Source organism: Ustilaginoidea virens, chromosome 3, assembly GCF_000687475.1.
Source record: "Ustilaginoidea virens chromosome 3, complete sequence".
Classification (NCBI taxonomy): domain Eukaryota; kingdom Fungi; phylum Ascomycota; class Sordariomycetes; order Hypocreales; family Clavicipitaceae; genus Ustilaginoidea; species Ustilaginoidea virens.
In genome coordinates, this window is record NC_057318.1 from 3,923,450 (window position 1) to 3,941,009 (window position 17,560).

At 56.1% G+C, this 17,560-nt stretch overlaps 3 protein-coding genes across 3 annotated transcripts; 2 read left to right on the forward strand and 1 right to left on the reverse strand.

The window, feature by feature from the left end:
- Nucleotides 1-3,155: 3,155 nt before the first annotated feature.
- UV8b_03962 (uncharacterized protein) lies at nucleotides 3,156-8,707 on the forward strand (the record flags this gene model as incomplete). The annotated part of the gene is made up of 5 exons (XM_043141460.1): nucleotides 3,156-3,170; nucleotides 3,478-3,841; nucleotides 4,850-6,540; nucleotides 6,619-7,018; nucleotides 7,113-8,707. 5 exons carry the CDS (start codon nucleotides 3,156-3,158, stop codon nucleotides 8,705-8,707), a joined length of 4,065 nt encoding a protein of 1,354 aa, XP_042997394.1.
- Nucleotides 8,708-10,420: 1,713 nt separating this feature from the next.
- On the forward strand, nucleotides 10,421-11,845 carry UV8b_03963 (uncharacterized protein; the record flags this gene model as incomplete). The annotated part of the gene is made up of 2 exons (XM_043141461.1): nucleotides 10,421-10,540; nucleotides 10,640-11,845. 2 exons carry the CDS (start codon nucleotides 10,421-10,423, stop codon nucleotides 11,843-11,845), a joined length of 1,326 nt encoding a protein of 441 aa, XP_042997395.1.
- A 521-nt stretch (nucleotides 11,846-12,366) lies between these two features.
- UV8b_03964 (uncharacterized protein) lies at nucleotides 12,367-15,748 on the reverse strand (the record flags this gene model as incomplete). The annotated part of the gene is made up of 3 exons (XM_043141462.1): nucleotides 12,367-13,707; nucleotides 13,794-15,534; nucleotides 15,603-15,748. 3 exons carry the CDS (start codon nucleotides 15,746-15,748, stop codon nucleotides 12,367-12,369), a joined length of 3,228 nt encoding a protein of 1,075 aa, XP_042997396.1.
- Nucleotides 15,749-17,560: the final 1,812 nt, after the last annotated feature.

Sequence of the window (17,560 nt, forward strand, 5' to 3'; positions counted from 1 at the left end):
CTCATTTCATGCCCTCGGTCGATCCGGCAAAGTCGACTCTACTATCGGAAACAAGCCTGAGCATATATCCGTACTTGCTACCAAGAGATGGCCAGCGTGAAGATTCATGACCCGATTTTCAAGTTCCAACAAGTGCGAGTGGCTCGGCGATCGTTCCACAGGCACCTTGCTTGAATGGAGAAGCTTGCATGACACGACGACGTCCTAATCCCCGACCGCGGTGGCACTAGCTTTTCGGCAGAGAAAATTTGACCGCGCTGGGTAATTTCGACGCCGCCATGCTAGATGAGGGGAGAAAGGAAACTCTCCGCTTCACGGTGCTGCTGTAGGTTAGCAGAAACTCGTCATACTCGCGCCAGCGATTGAACGATGGATGGGGAGGAATTGTATGTATTGTGATGATCAAGGTAAATCAGAAATGTTTCTTGACATGTGGGTCCCGGAAAAGTGTCCGGATCATATTACATACGAGGAGGTGGTGGACGGTAATGTGCTTAATGTGCTTAATGTGCTGAAAGCTCTGCCGCCGCTGCAGACTAGGCGAGGCGGTTCCTCAAAACACGACCACGAGCACCCAGGCAGGAAGGGTGGGCATTGATTGAACCAAGGCGAATTCCACGATGACGACGACAACTCGCGTATCATGGCCTTCACATCCCTCGACTGCAGCTACCGAAAGATGCCGCGAGGCAGGACTGTTGGCCGTCTTGTTGTGCAAGCGAAGGGCGCACCAGACAATAGGAAGAAAAGACGTGCGGTGCAGTGCAGTGCGAGTGCAGTGCGAGTGCAGTACGGAGTACTCGGTGCGGTGCGTGCCTCCAGCGACATGCATCCCTGTCATCCTTGTCATCCTTGTCATCCTTGTCATCCTTGTCATCCTTGTCATCCTTGTCATGCTTGTCTGTGCACCCACTCCACCAGACTGTTTGCACAAAGTCTGTTGCCTTCTATCTGCACACTGTCCACGCCTGTGTGGCCGGATCGTGGCCGGATCGCGGCCGGCGGGGTCCCCCCTAATCGTCTCACATGAAGAACCGACAGAAGCCTTGGAGCTCCGAATTAATACTGTTTGCTCTGTTGTTCGCCGTGTGACCCAAAGGAAAGCGTCAATCTTGGCGGGTAATGAGGAGAGTAGAGCAGTAGAGCCTTGGGCCCCAGGTACCAGACGATTTCGCCATCTGGCTGGGCATGGCATACGGAGTACACCAAGAGGGATTAAAAGGTCACAGGTGCCTGCCTACCTCTTGCCTACCTCCTAGTCAATAACATAGGGCCGCGACAGGCTGGCGGCTCCCACCATTTCAGAGACATGATGATGAGCAAGAGCCAAAGGTCAACCTTGAGTCTGTCTGCGGGGGAGGAGGATAGGGACGTCGTTTGTTCCTTGTACTTGTTGCGGCAGGCCGGCCAACAACCTCTTTCCTTCAATGCCGCCACCAGACGGGCACGGACAAGCGAAGCCCGAAACTCGAGCGCCTCCTGCCTCTTGTCCTTTTTCCTGGTAGCTACTCCGTACATAACGTATTGACCTAATGTTAGGTAGGTACCTTAGGTAGGTTAGGTACCTAAGGTACCAGGCAGCGGGTTCATCACAGCATAAAGCACGTTGACCTCGAGTGCTCCCAGCCATGTCATGTCAATCAACCAGACCATATGTATCAATATGTGCGCCAACCAGCAGGCAGCCGTCCCCATCCGGGCCATCCCCCCCCCCATCCCCCTGTCTCTCTGCCCAGAGGCAAAAACAACAACGCCACTTGGTGACGCCCATTCAGAAGCTTGCTCTTGTTTGCCTCTAGCATTCGCAAGCCTCCCAAGGTTACGTGATATGCTCGGGCAGACCCGTACGCCAACACCCGCTGAGTCCTGAGCCCTGACGCTGTTATGCATTAAATGTCCAGCTGTGGGACCCATCTTGATTGAACTTACATAGAGTTGCGCTCCTGTTGATAACGTTGATAACATTGAAAGAATGCACCAGACTCCAGTCCTTCGCTCTTCCCGACAGCTAGGCCAAAGGGGGAAGGGGGAAGAGAGCCCACGTGTTGAAAGGGACTTTCCGACCAAGAAACAGCTGGTCTCTTCGCTGTCAATCGACGATGACCTATGACCTGTGTTGGTACTATTCTGGTTGTAATCAATGTTGGACCTCACTCAACCTGCCAGGGTCTGGGGCTCTGGGAATCTATCTCTAGCCAGACAATCCTTCAACAGATTACTCGGTAGAAGGTGTCGGAAGATGGGAGGAGCTTCTGCAAAAAGACTATGGCGCCTCGGCGGTACAGAAAGCCCCCCCCCTCCTTCCCCCCTTTTGCTTTGCTACAGAGGGCTGTCCAGACAATTTAGACGGCCACGGCCACATCTCCGCTCATGTTGTTCAGTCGGCCTCGTCAGACGCGGGTAAACAAAGTGGTGGGCGATGATGAACGCCTTGCGAGGGGGGGGAAAAAAAAAAAAAAAAAAAAAAAAAGCGCCGGGATGAGAGATTCTCTTGTGGTGGGTGCTCTCTGAATGAACTGGTGTGAGACTGGTGGGCCACTCGTGGAGACTTTAGGTAACACTCGCTGGCCGGGGTGGCGTCAAGTATATATAAAGTATCTTGCGTCGAAAGTGGCCCCGCGGCGGCCCTGCTCGGTGCTGGGGTTGGTGCGCTGCACGCCCCGAAGGGGGCGCTAGCCGATACCCTGGAGCTACCTGCAACGCTAGTCCCGTCCCACCCATGCTCTGGTATACCAAGCGTGGGCGTATCGAGCCAGGCCAGGGCCGCCGCCTCGGGGGTGCCAGGACGTTTCTTCCTTCTCCCGGCGCCTGGGACTGACCAGACCTCTCTTCTCTTTCAACTTTCATGTTGTTTCCCGCTCCATACGCCGCGTCTCAAGGCCAGTTGTCGTCGACTAGACTCAACTATCCAGACATCTTCCGCCCTCTCGCCTCTGGAAACCTGGTTGCTTCGCCGCGGGGCAAGTCCCGAGCATCTCCAAATATCGCTCCCCATCTCGCTATCTCGCGTGCCCTTGGCCAACTTCCAAGAGCTTCTTCTTCTTCTTACACACTCACTTCCCTCCTTCTTCTTGACTTGAATAGCCAGCGCGGGCATGCCTTCTTCACACACACCTCGCTTCCTCCCCGCGCTGCGCAAATGATCCGTTGGTGCCATGGCACAACAAAATGTGAGTTGCCCTCCCCCCCCCCCCCCCCCTTCCCTCCCCTGTTCACTACCTATCTATCTGTCAAGCCTCTTTAAAAGAAATCTTGTACAAGTATCTGCCCTCCCACCCATTCCCCCCCCCCGTTCATTGTCTACGCCGACTTTTAGTATATGTCGCCTTGCCCTTTTCTCAATATTTTGGAGAGCACTCTTACAACGATTTTTTTTTTGTCCCCTTCTCCCCTTCCTTCCCTTTCCCGTCATTTTACACAAGTCACCTACCGGCCTGCATTTTGTCAACGCTGGATAAAATTTTAATTTTTGAGCAGGACCCTAAAGTCGCAAATGTGGAAGCACAATCAGTATCTGATTCTGTGAATGCTTTCTCCAATTCTGATTTGCCAAAGGACTCGGGTGCTGATATGGCTGCACCCTATGGGACGCGCTCGCGCAATAGAGGCAGCAACGCCCGCATTAATTATGCAGAGGACAAGGACATTGACATGGATGTGTATGAGTTTTACGATAAGAAAGACCAAGATGTCTCAAAGAAGTCATCGCGGAAATCCGAGTCCGGCACAAATGGAGACAACACCCCACGCTCTATAGGTTCCCGGAGAGCTGCAGTCGAGGATTCCAAAGCAGCAACACTATTTCAGAATGGCTCCAAGGACACGACACCAAGCACCACAGGTACTCCATTGCAATCCGCTCAGCAATCCAACACGATGCCAGGCACCAGGAAGCGAAAAGCTGCGGTGACAGCAGCAGCATCAACGATGATGATGACGACGACGACGACAGTCTCTCCCTCTCTCCTTGTCTGTTCTGTCTCCCCCTCTCCCCTCTTCCTCTCCCTCCTCTACGTGGCTCCACGCTCCATCCAAGCGTATCCTTGCATGCGCTGCACGTCTGCACGTCGGCGTTTCTTTATACTGCCTATATCCCCTCCCCCTGGCTTTTGCCTTTGTAGTCTGGGGACCGGAACATGATGCGAATGCCGGAGTCTTGCGCATTGCATTGCATCGCATCGCATCGCTTTCGCCCCGCTTCCTTTTGGCTTTTTTCCCCCGTCTTCTTTTTTCTCTTCTCCATTGTCCAGAAAAGAAAAGAAAAGAAAAGGAAAAAAAAACACTCCATTTGCACCAGCTGTTTCTTGGCTGAATTGCCCCCAACACGAGCCCTCACCTCTCTTCCCTGTCTCTAGGCAGATCCACATACATCTAGACGGCAGGGGCCCACCCCTCCCACACCCACACCTACACCCACATCCACACCCACATCCACACCCGCCCACCTGTGAGAGCACCTTGCCTCCACGCTTTCTGGCATCCACACATCAACGCCACAGTTTGTTCAACCGCATCTTGTTGCTGTTTGTACGTGCTGGTCTTTGCGCCGCCATCAGAGAAGCGACTGCGAAAGTAGTGAATTATTCGTCTTTTTTCTTTTCTTTTTCCCTTCATCCTTCGACTGTTTCCTTCTCTCTCCCCCCCCCCCTTCCCCTTCGATTCGAATCTGCTTGACTGTCTCGCTCGCTTCAGCTCACTAATCTGGCTCGATTTTTTTATTTTTATATTTATTTTTTTTTTAGCAATGACTCGGTTGACTGTGCTGTGTGTCAGAACACGTACCACATGAACTGTGTCAAGCCACCCCTGCTCAAGAAACCCTCCCGAGGCTTCGCATGGTCCTGTGCAGCCTGTAGTCGCGCGCAGGAGCGCAAGCTTGAGGCTCGCCATACCCCCAATGGTGCTGATGTCGAGGACGATGATCTTCTCGATGATGACGACGACGACCTTCAGGGCATAGGCACCGATCGTACCACGTCGGCAGATGCGGAGGAGCACCACCACCACAAAGGCACAGCAGAACAGATATACCAAGCAAGTCTTTGGCCATGGCGCTATCTCGGTATGCACTGCAAACCCGAGGATGCTCTCGATTACGATGACAGAATTCATCCTCGTGCCAGCACGCGAATCGGTCCCCGCCATCAAGCCAATGTTACTCCCTGGCCTGGCCGTCCTGTGGAATATGTCAAGCCATTGGAAATGAAAAAAGGCAGAGGAGCATCAAAGCTGTCCAAGGAGGCTCAAGTTGCTCAGGAGGCTGAGAAGGCGGCTCGCACCAAGCGGCCCAAGTGGGTGCAGGATGAGCCGCCAGGCTACCAGGCGCGCGGGGAGGATTTGGACGAGAATGACCCAAGCGCCACGTCGACACGTCTCTGGGTGCCTAAATCCTCGGACTCGACTGAAAATGGCGACGTGTTTGGGTACATGACCAAAGCTCAGGGCTTGAGCAAGAAATTGGGATTGCCTGAACGCTCGACCAACCTGCAGGACATTGCGCTAGAGACGCTTTACCGCAACAGCCATGACCCCGTCAACGCTCTTCGGCATCTGCCCGAAACCGACCGGTCTGTGTTCAAGGAACCATCGCTGACACCCGCCGAGCAGAAGAAATTTGAGGAGGGAGTTGCCAAATACGGCTCCGAGCTGCACCTTGTCATGAAGCATGTGAAAACAATGACACCAGGCGAGGTGGTGCGGCACTACTACACCTGGAAGAAGACGGAACGCGGCCAACAAGTCTGGGGCTCTTACTCCGGTCGCAAGGGCAAGAGATTGGCCAAGAGGGAAGACACCGCCGCGTCCAAGGCGGCAGATGACGTGGCTGACAATGACGACGACTCTGCGTTTGATTCCAAGAAAGCCGTCGAGAAAAAGCGCAGCTTTATTTGCCAGTTTTGCTCGACAACCGCCTCCAGGCAATGGCGGCGGGCCCCGACTACTCAGGGACTCGTGAACGCAAACGGAACGAAAGCGACAAGCAAGGACAAGGGAAGCCAATACATCATTGCCCTGTGTCGGCGATGTGCCGAGTTGTGGCGCCGATATGCCATTCGCTGGGAAGACATGGACGACGTGGCGAAAAAGGTTGGACAATCCGGAGGCAAGGCCTGGAAACGAAAGCAAGACGAGGAGCTTCTCAAAGAACTGCAGGCCGCACAGGAAATGGGCCTGAAGACCCCTGATCGCGGGTCTACCCCCGCCGCTGCCACCAACGGACAAGAGCCGCCGAGGAAGAAACTCAAGGGTGCGCCGGATAAGGATGTCGATGCCGCAGCTTCCGAGACGGGAAGCACTGCCACGACCTTGCGCAAGAAGGACAAGACGGCAGACTCAACGCCCGTGCCTGACCTGCCGAAGCCACGCACTCTTCCATGCGCTGTTTGCGACCGGCTAGAACCCCTGGGCGATCAACATCTTTCTTGCCGGGAATGTCGATTGACAGTCCATCGCAATTGCTACGGTGTAATAGACAACAGGATCCAGGGCAAGTGGATATGCGACATGTGCTTCAACGACAAGAGCCCACAAGTTTCGATAGTAAGTGGTTTCCCCATCTCAAACGCCAAAGCTGCCGTCTTGCAGAGCGCTGACGGGCCACGTCTCCTCTACCCTTAGCACTACAAATGCGTCCTGTGTCCGGTGGAGTTCACGGAGCAGGATTTTATAGAGCAACCGAAGCTCACGCATCATAAAAAGAAGATGTCTGAGAAGGATCGCGAACGTGAGAGAATAGAGGTTCAGCAGGCGCGAAAGGCCGTTGAGTATTATCGGAAAAGACAAGAGGAGCTGAACCGGCCCTTGAACCCTCGAGAGCCGCTCAAGAGAACAGCGGACAACAATTGGGTTCATGTCACTTGCGCAGTATGGACCCCCGAAGTCAAGTTCGGGAATGCCAGGGCCCTGGAGCCACTGGAGGGCATCCCTTTGATACCTCGAGCCAGGTATGACGAGGTGTGCCAAGCTTGCAACCAAAAGGGAGGTGCTTGCATCTCTTGTCACCAGTGCCGAATACCATGTGAGCCACGGCGCAGACTGCTTCCCCCCCCCCCCCCCCCCCCCCCCCACCAAAATAAAGTCTAACTGAGCCGTCTGCTAACGCCTGGCGGTAGATCATGTCGAGTGTGCTCGTCAACAGGGCCACCTCCTTGGATTTGACGTTTCGCCGGTCAAGAGCTCTCGTCGCGACCAGTCCAACATTGTGACGATGAAGGGAGAGAGCGGCATCATGTCTGCTGTGCTGTGGTGCAAAGACCACGTTCCCAGAAAGTCGATTGCACACAAGATGGATGAAGTCGTCAACGAATCTGGGCTGAATGCTTTGCAGCTTTACGTGCAAAACTATAAACAGGCCGACTTGACCCTGACAGGCACTGTTCGAAAAGCGAACCTGATGATGACTGCCGCCAAGATGTCGGGCTTACCCCTGGCGCCCAGCACCCGACGTGCTTCGTCAAGCGCCACGGGTCCGAACGGTGTGCTGAGCCAGGTCCGTGGCGGAGATGCCACGGAGGCTGCTGCAAACGCCGAGCACCCTGGGGAGAAGGTCTGCATGACATGCGGCATTGACGTGACGCCGAGGTGGTGGCCTATAGACACTACGCAAGAACGGAGGCTTACGAATGGACACCACGGAGCGATTGGATTCGAGGCGCAAAAGTTTGTGGAGCAGCGCAAGTTCCAGTGCCACAGGTGCAAGAAGAGCCCCAGGACCCCAGGGTCGTTTTCGGCGCAGCCATCCTCACCGGCAGCGACGGAGCCTCCGAGACAACAGCAGCAACCACAACAACCACAACAAGCACCCTTGACGAGCTCGGCCAATGCTCCGCCGCTGCTGCCGCCGCCACCGCCGCCGCCGCCGCCGCCGTCTCTGCGAAGTCCTTCGCGGCCGCCGTCCTCAGACTATCGGGCTGCTCCCCTGCGCCCGGAAATCCACACGTTGCTGCATCATGCGCCTGCACAAGCTCCGGAACCTCCACCACCGCCACCGCCATCTCATGCGCCATCAACGCCCGTGGGTCACGTTTCGCACGGACAAGCTCATTCTTTGGGTCCACGGCCAAATCATGCCGTAGGCCACGGGTATCCCCAAGCACCTCCTTCGAGATCAGCGTACGGCGATTGGGGAAGCCAGCACGGATCACCGCCTCGCCACATGGGCGGCGCACCTCCGCCACCCTTGCACGGCGGTGGGCCTCCTCCTCCTCCAGTGTCGAGCCTTACTGCGCTCCGACCACCATCGATGTCTGGACCGCCTCCCATCGCATCGGTACCTGTACAACACCAACATGCGCATGGATCACCGTTGTATGGGAGCGCGATGCCTCCGTCACCTCGAAGACTGAATGGCGCGGCTCCACCGCCAGGCTACGTGCCGCCATACGGCAGCACTCCTTCGTCGGCGCATGCTCCCGCTTCTCGACATGTCGCCGTCTCGCCAGGTGTGAGCCACGGTGCCCTGCCTCCCCGATCTGACGGGTTTCCTCATGGGCTGCACACGCAACGGGCACCATCCTACGCTGCTGGCGTGCACACAAGCCCCGCAATGGTAACCCGGAGCGGGCTGCCACCTCCGGGGGGACCTCCTGCGGTAGCAGCGCAGCGTGAAGCAGTGGGGTCTGTTGGCGGACTCGGACATCGGCCGGGGGAGAGCCGGCCGGCAAGTGGTGCCAGCGCAAGCCCGTCACTGCGAAACCTACTATCATAGAAGAAGGGCTAGAACCAGGTGAAGGGGGGGGGGGGGGGGGTAGCGGAATAGAAGATGGAAAGGTTTCGCTGGCGTTTTGTACCCGCAACCTCTTCATCCATCCTGATTTTTGCTTTCTGTCTCTCTCTCTCTTTCTCTCTCCCTTTTTTCCTTCTTTTTCTCTTTTTTTTTTTTTTTTTCATTCTTCTTGGTTCTTGTTTCCAGCTTTTGCCATTTTGTATCTATTTTGGGTTGTGAAAAAGTCGAGCGAATGGCCGGGTTTTCTGTGTTTTCTTTTCTTTTCTTTTCTTTTCTGTTTTTTTTTTCACCTGAACCCAGAAAAGAGACGTAGGGAGTTGGAATACCCCAGAAGGCGTTTTACTGACATGTAGAAAGACGGTACGATTGTCGAATTGAGCCGCGTGACGGGCGAAAGTGTGGTGGTTGACTTGATATTATCGTCGTTATTCAGGCGATTGGGGTCTTACTTGGATGAAGCCAGGGGAGGAGACGGGGGCGGTACGGGGTAACAGCAGCGTCGGGTTTGGCGCCTGTGTACAGTAGACGGGCTGGTCCTATGAGAACGGACCCTCTGGATAGAGATGATTAATCTGATGGCAGTTCTGATGGCCGTTCTGATGGCAGTTCTGATTGGGCAATTCTGATGGCGTGGTAGGGGAAGGTGTTGCGCTACAAGGTTGACGCCACACATCGAGCGGCTTTGTGGCGCTTTGTGAAGCTTTGTGAAGCTTTGTGAAGCTTTGTGAAGCTTTGTGAAGCTTTGTGAAACTTTTATGTACTGCGATAGACCGCCCCAGGTTTCCGGCATTACTTGACAGGAAGCTGGTTATGCTTGACGACAGGGAATACATGTTAACTACCTACCTACTCTAACTGCATGTGGCCTAATTAGGTACCCCTAACCAGGCCAGTATCTCCATCTAGCGCCTCAACACACTGTTCCAGTGTACAATGGAAACCATTGACCCGAGTTCCTAGAGAATATCCCGCGTACAGTCGTTTGGACCAGTACAGCGGTGGCCCCGAAGGGGGTGGCTGATCGGTTTCGTAGGTGAGAGGGACGGTTTATAATTTTTATGTTTTATTATTTGTGGTGCATAACCCCCCCGTCTCTGCAGCCCCTTTTGGGCAAATGCCCGTATCCGACACACCCAAAGTGCATGTTGTTTGTTATGTGTAAAGCCTCGTGGCGCGCATATGTACGTGTTGCTCGGTACTCGGTACTCGGTACCCTGCTGGGTTCGAACTTGCCATCTTTGGCGGCCAGGCAAACGCCACACAAAGGCCGGCAGCGAGCAGTTGACTGGACCAATTGATGCCAGCCAACTGACTGCCGTGCGTTGGACCCAGCTTAGCTGCCAGCTGCCCAGCTGCCGGTCCTTTCAGCTCACTTTTTGTCATCACCCTCACTCGCTCGCACCTTGGACGGCAAGACAAGCTTGCCGAGCCGCCCGCTCCAAGCAACCCGGTCGAGAAAACATCCCCGTCTGCACCCGTCAGCCCCCGTCAGCCCGATAACTCCTGCCGCCAGCTTCCCTTCCCGACTCAAGCTTGGCTTGGCTGCTGCGGCAGCTCCGGGTTCGAATCCGCCCCCCAGATAGAATCTACAACGAGACCCGCGTCGTCACAATTGCCCTTCAACCCCCCCCCCCCCCCCCCCCCCCCCCCCCCAATTACCCCCGAGGCATCTATGAAGCACCGCGCCTCTTCGTCATGGCGCAGTTCATCCTCGACCTGGTCTACTCGCTGGGAAACTGCCTGAACTGTTTCCCGGGATCGCCGACCCTCAAGATCAACAGCCGCAGCTTCAAGATCATCCGCCTGCTGGGCGAGGTGAGCGCATCCCCCCTCCCCCCCTTCCCCCCCCCGGATGCCGACGGGCTGCATCTACGCCTTTCGCTTCTTGCTTCCTGACCTGACGCCTCCCGCCAGGGCGGCTTCTCGTACGTCTACCTGGTCGAGGACGCGTCGACGCACGAGCTGTTCGCGCTCAAGAAGATCCGGTGCCCGTTTGGCAGCGAGTCGGTGCGGCAGGCCATGCGCGAGGTCCGCGCCTACCGGCGGTTCGCCCACGTGCCCAGCATCATATCGGCGGTGGACCACGCCGTCGCCACGGAGCGCGGTGCCGGCGGCGGCGGCGGCGACGACGACGACGACTCCGCCAAGACGGTGTACGTGCTGCTGCCGTACTACCGCCGCGGCAACCTGCAGGACATGATCAACGCCAACCTCGTCAACCACGGCAGCTTCCCGGAGCGCCACCTCCTGATGCTCTTCCTGGGCGTGTGCAAGGCCGTCCGGGCCATGCACGAGTTCCGGCCGCCCCCCGCGGAGCGGATGCACATGGGCAGCGAGGAGGACGGGCCGGGGCCCCGAGACGACGACGACGACGGCGACGGCGACGGCGACGACGCTCAGGAGCGGCCGCTTATGGCATCCCGCGACAACCAGGGGGCCGTGGCCGCCGGCGGCAACAGCAGCAGCAGCAGCAGCAGCAGCAGCAGCAGCAGCAGCAGCAAGGCGCAGTCCTACGCCCACCGGGACATCAAGCCCGGCAACATCATGATCGACGACTCCGGCTCGACCCCCATCCTCATGGACCTCGGGTCGGTGGCCCCGTCCCCCGTCGCCGTCACGTCGCCCTCGCTCGCGCTGCAGATCCAGGACGCCGCCGCCGAGCACTCCACCATGCCCTACCGCGCCCCGGAGCTGTTCGACGTGCGCACCGGCTCCGTCGTCGACGCCAGATCCGACATCTGGTCGCTCGGCTGCACCCTCTACGCCTGCCTGGTCGGCAAGTCCCCCTTCGAGATGCGCTCCGACGAGACCGGCGGCACCCTGAGCCTGTGCGTCCTCGGCGGCGACTGGCGCTTCCCCGACGAGACCCCCGCGGGCGCCAAGCGCATCGTCGCCACCACCACCATCAGCCAGGCCAAGGCTAGAGCCGCTTCCGCCGACCACTCGTCGTCAGGGCCAGCTGCAGCCGCCGCCGCCGCCATGCCCATCAGCGAGCCCGTCAGGCAGATTGTCCGGCGCTGCCTCAGAGTCGAGCCCGCCGAGAGGCCCGACATCGGCGAGCTGATTGCCCTGGTGGAGCAGGCGCTGGAGGGCCTCCCCGGCGAGGCTTCGACCTATTGATGCGACTGCTTGATTTTCGGTCGCTTGGGGTGTGTGGGGGGAGGGTTTGCTGGGCCACGTTGACGATGTATGGACCGCGTTGGCGGGATTTTTTTTATATTTTTTTTCTCCTTTTAAATCTACTTGCTTGTTTTCTTTGGGACGGCGTCTGGCGTTGCGGATTCCATTGTATATATAGTGTGGACGACAGTGAGACCAACGGTTCCGGCATTAATCGACCTGACATGACAAGTGCTGTTTGCCGGCGAAGCCAGCTGGAATTTCACGTCGCGGGCAGCCACCAATGTGTGTACCAAGTTGTGAGGCCTAGTTTTTGGGAGAGAGAGAGAGAGAGAGAGAGAAAGTCGCAGTTACATTACATTCTACCCTAGGCTGTCATCTCCTCCTCTTTCACTTGACATCATCGTGATGCAGCGTCATGGTCTTGCAGTTTTTCCTACTTCTCCCCCCCCCCTTCACCGAATGCCGAGCACGACTCGAATGCTGGCCCCAGGACATGTACACTCAAGCTCGTCGGCATCCTAGAGCTGGAGCTTGTACGTGGCCACCTCGAATGGTCTCAACGCAATGTCAAACTGTCCGTCGCCGAGCTCCACGGCTTCCAGCTCGTCCTCCAGGATGCTCGTCTTGCTCACGCGCTTTACTCGATACGCCACCTTGATCGTGCCCCTGCTATGGCCGCCCAGAGACTCATACACGCGCAAGATGATGCTCTGTCCCTTGTTCACCCGCAGGCCCTCACGGAGGCTGACATCGTCGTCGTCGTGGCCGCGCTTGATGGTGTCGAGAACCAAAGAGTTTGACTCGTCCTTGTTGACGAGCTCGATGGGCGCTTTGAACACGGCCGTCGAGGGGGCGGACAGCAACTTGAGGGGGTTGTTGAAAGCGTAGGCGGCCCTGACCGTTGCCGAGGACAGGGATCCCTTGTGCGGGAAGATGGCCCAGCGAATGCTGTGTCGACCCATGTCTGCATGCTCGTCGGGGGCCTTGGGGGCGCGGACAAGGGACAAGCGCATGATCTTGCCGGCCGTGGCAAAGCCGTACTTGCTGTCGTTGAGAATCGACACGCCGTAGTTGTGCTCGGAGAGGTCGGCGAACCGGTGGCAGCAGACTTCAAACTTGGCCATGTCCCAGCTTGTGTTGTAGTGTGTCGGTCGTTTGGTGATGCTGTACGCCGTTTCGTACGAGGCTTCGGTATTCACGACATTGACGGGAAACTCGACCTTGAGAAACTTGGCGTTTTCATGCCAGTCAACCTCGGCAAAACAGTCCACCTGGGACGGTTGGCCCTTCAAAGCCGCCGACAAGGAAATGTACGACTTGAGAGAGCTCTCGTCGCTAATCTCAATGTCTGTGACCAGCGTCACGCGGTGGGGTTTATTCTCGTGAATCCTGGTCTGGCCATACTTGAGCTCTTTCCGAGTCTCCAGATGGTAAACCTCGACGTCCCATGCTTGCCAGAAGAGAGGGATGTCATCAAAGATGACAAACTTGTTTGCTTGCCCACCTGGCTCTATAACTTCTCGGTCATTGACGACATCATACAGGGATGCGATGCAGCCATTTTCTACCACGACGCGAAGCTGGTCATTTTGCAATACGTAGGCATTGCCTGTTGCAGCGACAGTGACGGCCGGTTTGTCCTCTTGGACCTTGAAGCTGTGCACCTTGAGTATTTGGCCATCTCCGCAAGCAACGCCGACTTCCGAGTCGGATATGTCGACAATCTCCTTGCGATGCCACGGTAGAGTGTTGACGACGACTGATTCATGGACGTAGTTGGACTTTGTTGTAGATGCACCAAAGAAACTGTAGATTTCCTTGAGCAGTTTCTCGCCGGTGCTGAAAACCTCGGCATAGAACTAGGGTGCGTCAGCATGTGTTGTTTTCCGGATACGGCTGCGAAGAAGAAGTTCAAAAGAGAAAGCAAACACCTGGAACTCCTCACCTTGTTCGATTCATCGTAGCACATCTCGATGGAGCTGCCTGGAAGACAGTCGTGGAACTGACATAACAGAACCCTTTCCCACATGCCATCGATTTCTGCCGATGGGTACTTGTAGGATGAGTTGTCAATGGAGATGACGGTGGCTAATTGCTCAATGTCTCTCAGCATGACCTCGGCCTTGCGATTGAACTTTTTGTTATTGGCTTGTGTGGTGTAGGTGCCGCGGTGAAGCTCAAAGTACAGCTCGCCATACCAGGTCGGCAGTTCGGCGGCCTTGGGTGCGAGACGCTCAAAGAAGTCGTCAACGGTGAGACCGAGCTTGAGCTTGGGAATGCTCCCCACGGTGTTGCTGATGCCAGCGCATCTACGCAACTTCTCAAAGTGCTGCCAGGTCGGGCCGCCGCCACCGTCGCCCTTTCCGAATACCAGCAGCGAGGAACTGTCGACGCGCATCGTCTTGTGCTGGCTCATGCTCCGTCGTAGGTCGCCAAAATCGGCCTCTGCCGTGTACGTCTCGGAGGGAGGCATGTGGCACATGACTTGGCTTCCGTCAGGGCTCACCCACATGAAGGTGGTATGTGGGAAGTTGTTGATGTTGTTCCAGCTCAGTTTCTGCGTCATGAAGCGGTCCATGCCAGCCAGGCGACAGAGTTGGGGCAGTTGACTGGAATATCCAAAGGTATCCGGTAACCAAAAAGTACGGCAACGAGCTCCAAACTCGGCTTCGAAGAACCGCTGGCCATAGAAGAACTGGCGAACAAGAGACTCGCCACTTGGCATGTTGGTGTCATGCTCGACCCAGCTGCCACCGATGGGATGAAACTGACCCTCATTGACCTTTCGCTTGACGCGTTCGAAAGCTCCGGGGTAGAGCTGCTTCAGCCACTTGTACTGCTGCGCCTGCGAACAGGCGAAATGAGCCTCTGGGTAACGGTCCATGAGGTCGCACTGGCTGGACCATGATCTAGCTACTTTACGCTTTGTTTCTGCAAACGGCCACAACCAGCAGCTGTCAATGTGGCAGTGGCCGATCCCAAAGACGACGGGGTCTTTGCCCACTTCGTACACTTTATGCGAGTCCACGTCGGGACCGATGATTTCCTTGGCAATCTCCCTGCACGCGAGTATGGATTCTTGATTGTTGACTTGGAAGGTGTCAATGATTCTCATGGCGACTGAGAGGGCGTGGTTCTGTTCAGCCGAGTCTTCGGGAAGCTCGCGAGCGGCATCCCCGATTTCCCAAATATCGAATTGGAGCTTACGGGCTGGCACGTTGACGGCGGCAATATTGGCTTTGCTCAGGCCGTAATACTTGTTCTGATCCGGAGGGGCAATGCTGACTTTTCCGCCGGGAGCATTTCCAAACATGCCGTTACAGGCCATTTCGATATAAATTACATGCTCCTTGCCGTCTCTGAAAGCCTCGGGCAGGTTCCATTCGATACGCTCGCCACCACCGGAAAGGCCTTGCAGGGGCATACCGTCTTCGGTCCAGACGAGACCTTCATTATTCGCGTCCCACTCCAAGATGAGAAGCTCTTCGTGGAGGATTTCTCGAGGAACCGCCAAGTGCAGGCGGAACCAGTGGGTTGTCCAAGAGGGACCAAAGGCAGCACCAACATGCGTCTCCTTGTATTCATGTGAAGTCGCCTCCTTGAACGTAGGCCGATCTTGATTCGGAGCACTCCACACGTATATCTTGACATGGGGCTCGCCAGAGAATCTCGCGTTGTACAGGTTGCTGGGTGCTGCGGTGTCAAATCATGGCCACAAGACAAGAGGCATGAGCGAGCGTGGATCATGGCTTACGCTAGTAGGTTGACCTTGTCATATTGGCCCGATCTGTAAAATGGTTCGATTCGATTCTTGAGAATGCTGGCCTTGGGAACGCCAACAGGCTTGGGTGCAAGAATAGGATAGGAGGCTTTGCTCCTCATGTCTCCGCCGCCGCCCATGTTATGAGTCTCAACTGTGATGGCTGGGGCTGGGGGAGCCGAACGGTTGGAAAGTCGTCGTAAGCTTCTCGATTGATGATCAGGAACTAGACAATCTGATGCAGGAGAGGAGTGCCCGAGACATTCAGCGGATGGGGGAGATATATAGCCAACGATGCTCTCGTAGGGACTGTTGTTTTCCGCGTCAGCAGCTGACCAGAACAAAGAGACCAACAAGATGCCGTAGGAAAGGCAAGGTAGTAACGCCTTGGCTGTGGCACGGCAAGTAAACAAAGAGCAGCCCAGGGACTTATGCAATCCAACAAGTCAGAGGCAATAAATGAAAAGGCGGTGGTGAGTTGAAGTGAGGTCGTATTTAGCTGTCGTGGTGCATGGGGGGCGGATGACCCGGGTTGATGCAACCGGCGGTGACACGAATGTGAGGGGGGGGGAAGGTGGAGAGCTGCAGCCAGCCAGATCTGGGCCTGGGCGGCTGGCGGCTGGCGGCTGGCGGCTGGGGTAACGGGTCTGGGTCTGGAGCTGCAGCACGTTGTCGAAGTTTCTACCGACTGGCACCGACCAGGAGGTAGGTACCTTGATGCCGTAGGCCGAGTACGTGCATGCCATGTACCTGGTGGCACCAGGCTAAAAGTGCGGGTGGCGGGGGTAACAGGGCCATGCAGCTGGTCACGGCACAAGGGGCAGGCGTGACATGGTTGGTTGGCTGGTGAGCCGTAAACCTGCAGCACCGGGGGGGGCCTAGACCTTGGACAAGGGGCACGAGACGATGCACCTTTGCTCTGTCTTGATCAACAGACACATCGAAAGACACATCGAAAGACACATCGAAATACACATCGAAAGACGCACACAGACGCGGAAGGGTTGTTGCGGTCGCGGAGTGGCAGGCATCGGTCAAGTTTGAAGTGACGGGAGAAGCTCAAAGGGAGAGAGGGCTTGGGATTCGTCTGTCGGCCATTTGTGCAACGAGCTGGAAAAGCACGCACCTCTTCTTGAGCAGGTGGCCAAGCTTCATTTCACCGACGGCATTGAAAGCCGCCGACGGGCTGGCGGGCATAGTAGATGCAGCGACTCCCACAGTTTTTGTCCATGGACGCGGCGGACGCGGTATGCTTGAAAAAAAAAAAGGGCTAAAAGAGGGAGACGAAAAGGATATAACAAATCCCTCTATAACTCCACAATGTATTAGTCGTGGCAGATTGCCAGTACGACTCCATGCTTAGGGCGCGATGGAGCAGAAGAAAAGAAGTAGAAGAAAACAGAGCTCCCGGAATTCTGAAAAGGTGAATCCATGGGCTTTCGTAGGTTCTCAAAGATGCCGTTAGAAACAGGAAGCAGTGAGCGGCCCCTGAAAGCGTCAAACTCGGGAGGAGCCAAGGAGGAAACCCCAGTCGTGATGATAGCGGGAGGAAGCTGGACTGCAACTTCCAGGTTGAAGAGCGTGCTTATTCACATATGGCAGCACATTGCATTAACCTGTTGGTGGCGTGGGCTTGCGTAAAACCAATCGTTTTCTTTTGCCCTTTTTAATTCAATCTTCTTCAACCAGCTGGCCGATGATTCAAGTTTGCCCATCTTCTTTGGTAGTAACTTTGCCCTCGATGCCGAGATTAGCTTGGTTACGACACCACGAAACGCAACTCAGGTACCGAGCTCATAAGCTTCTGCAACTTTTGCAACAGTGATCAATTACCTACTCTGAGAAAGAAGATGGTGTTACCTGCCAGTCAGCAGTATCTGCCGCAGCCTCGACATATGCTCGGAGCTAGCCAAGAGTGGCAGGGCTGCACGATAAAGCTTAGGATGGCCTTG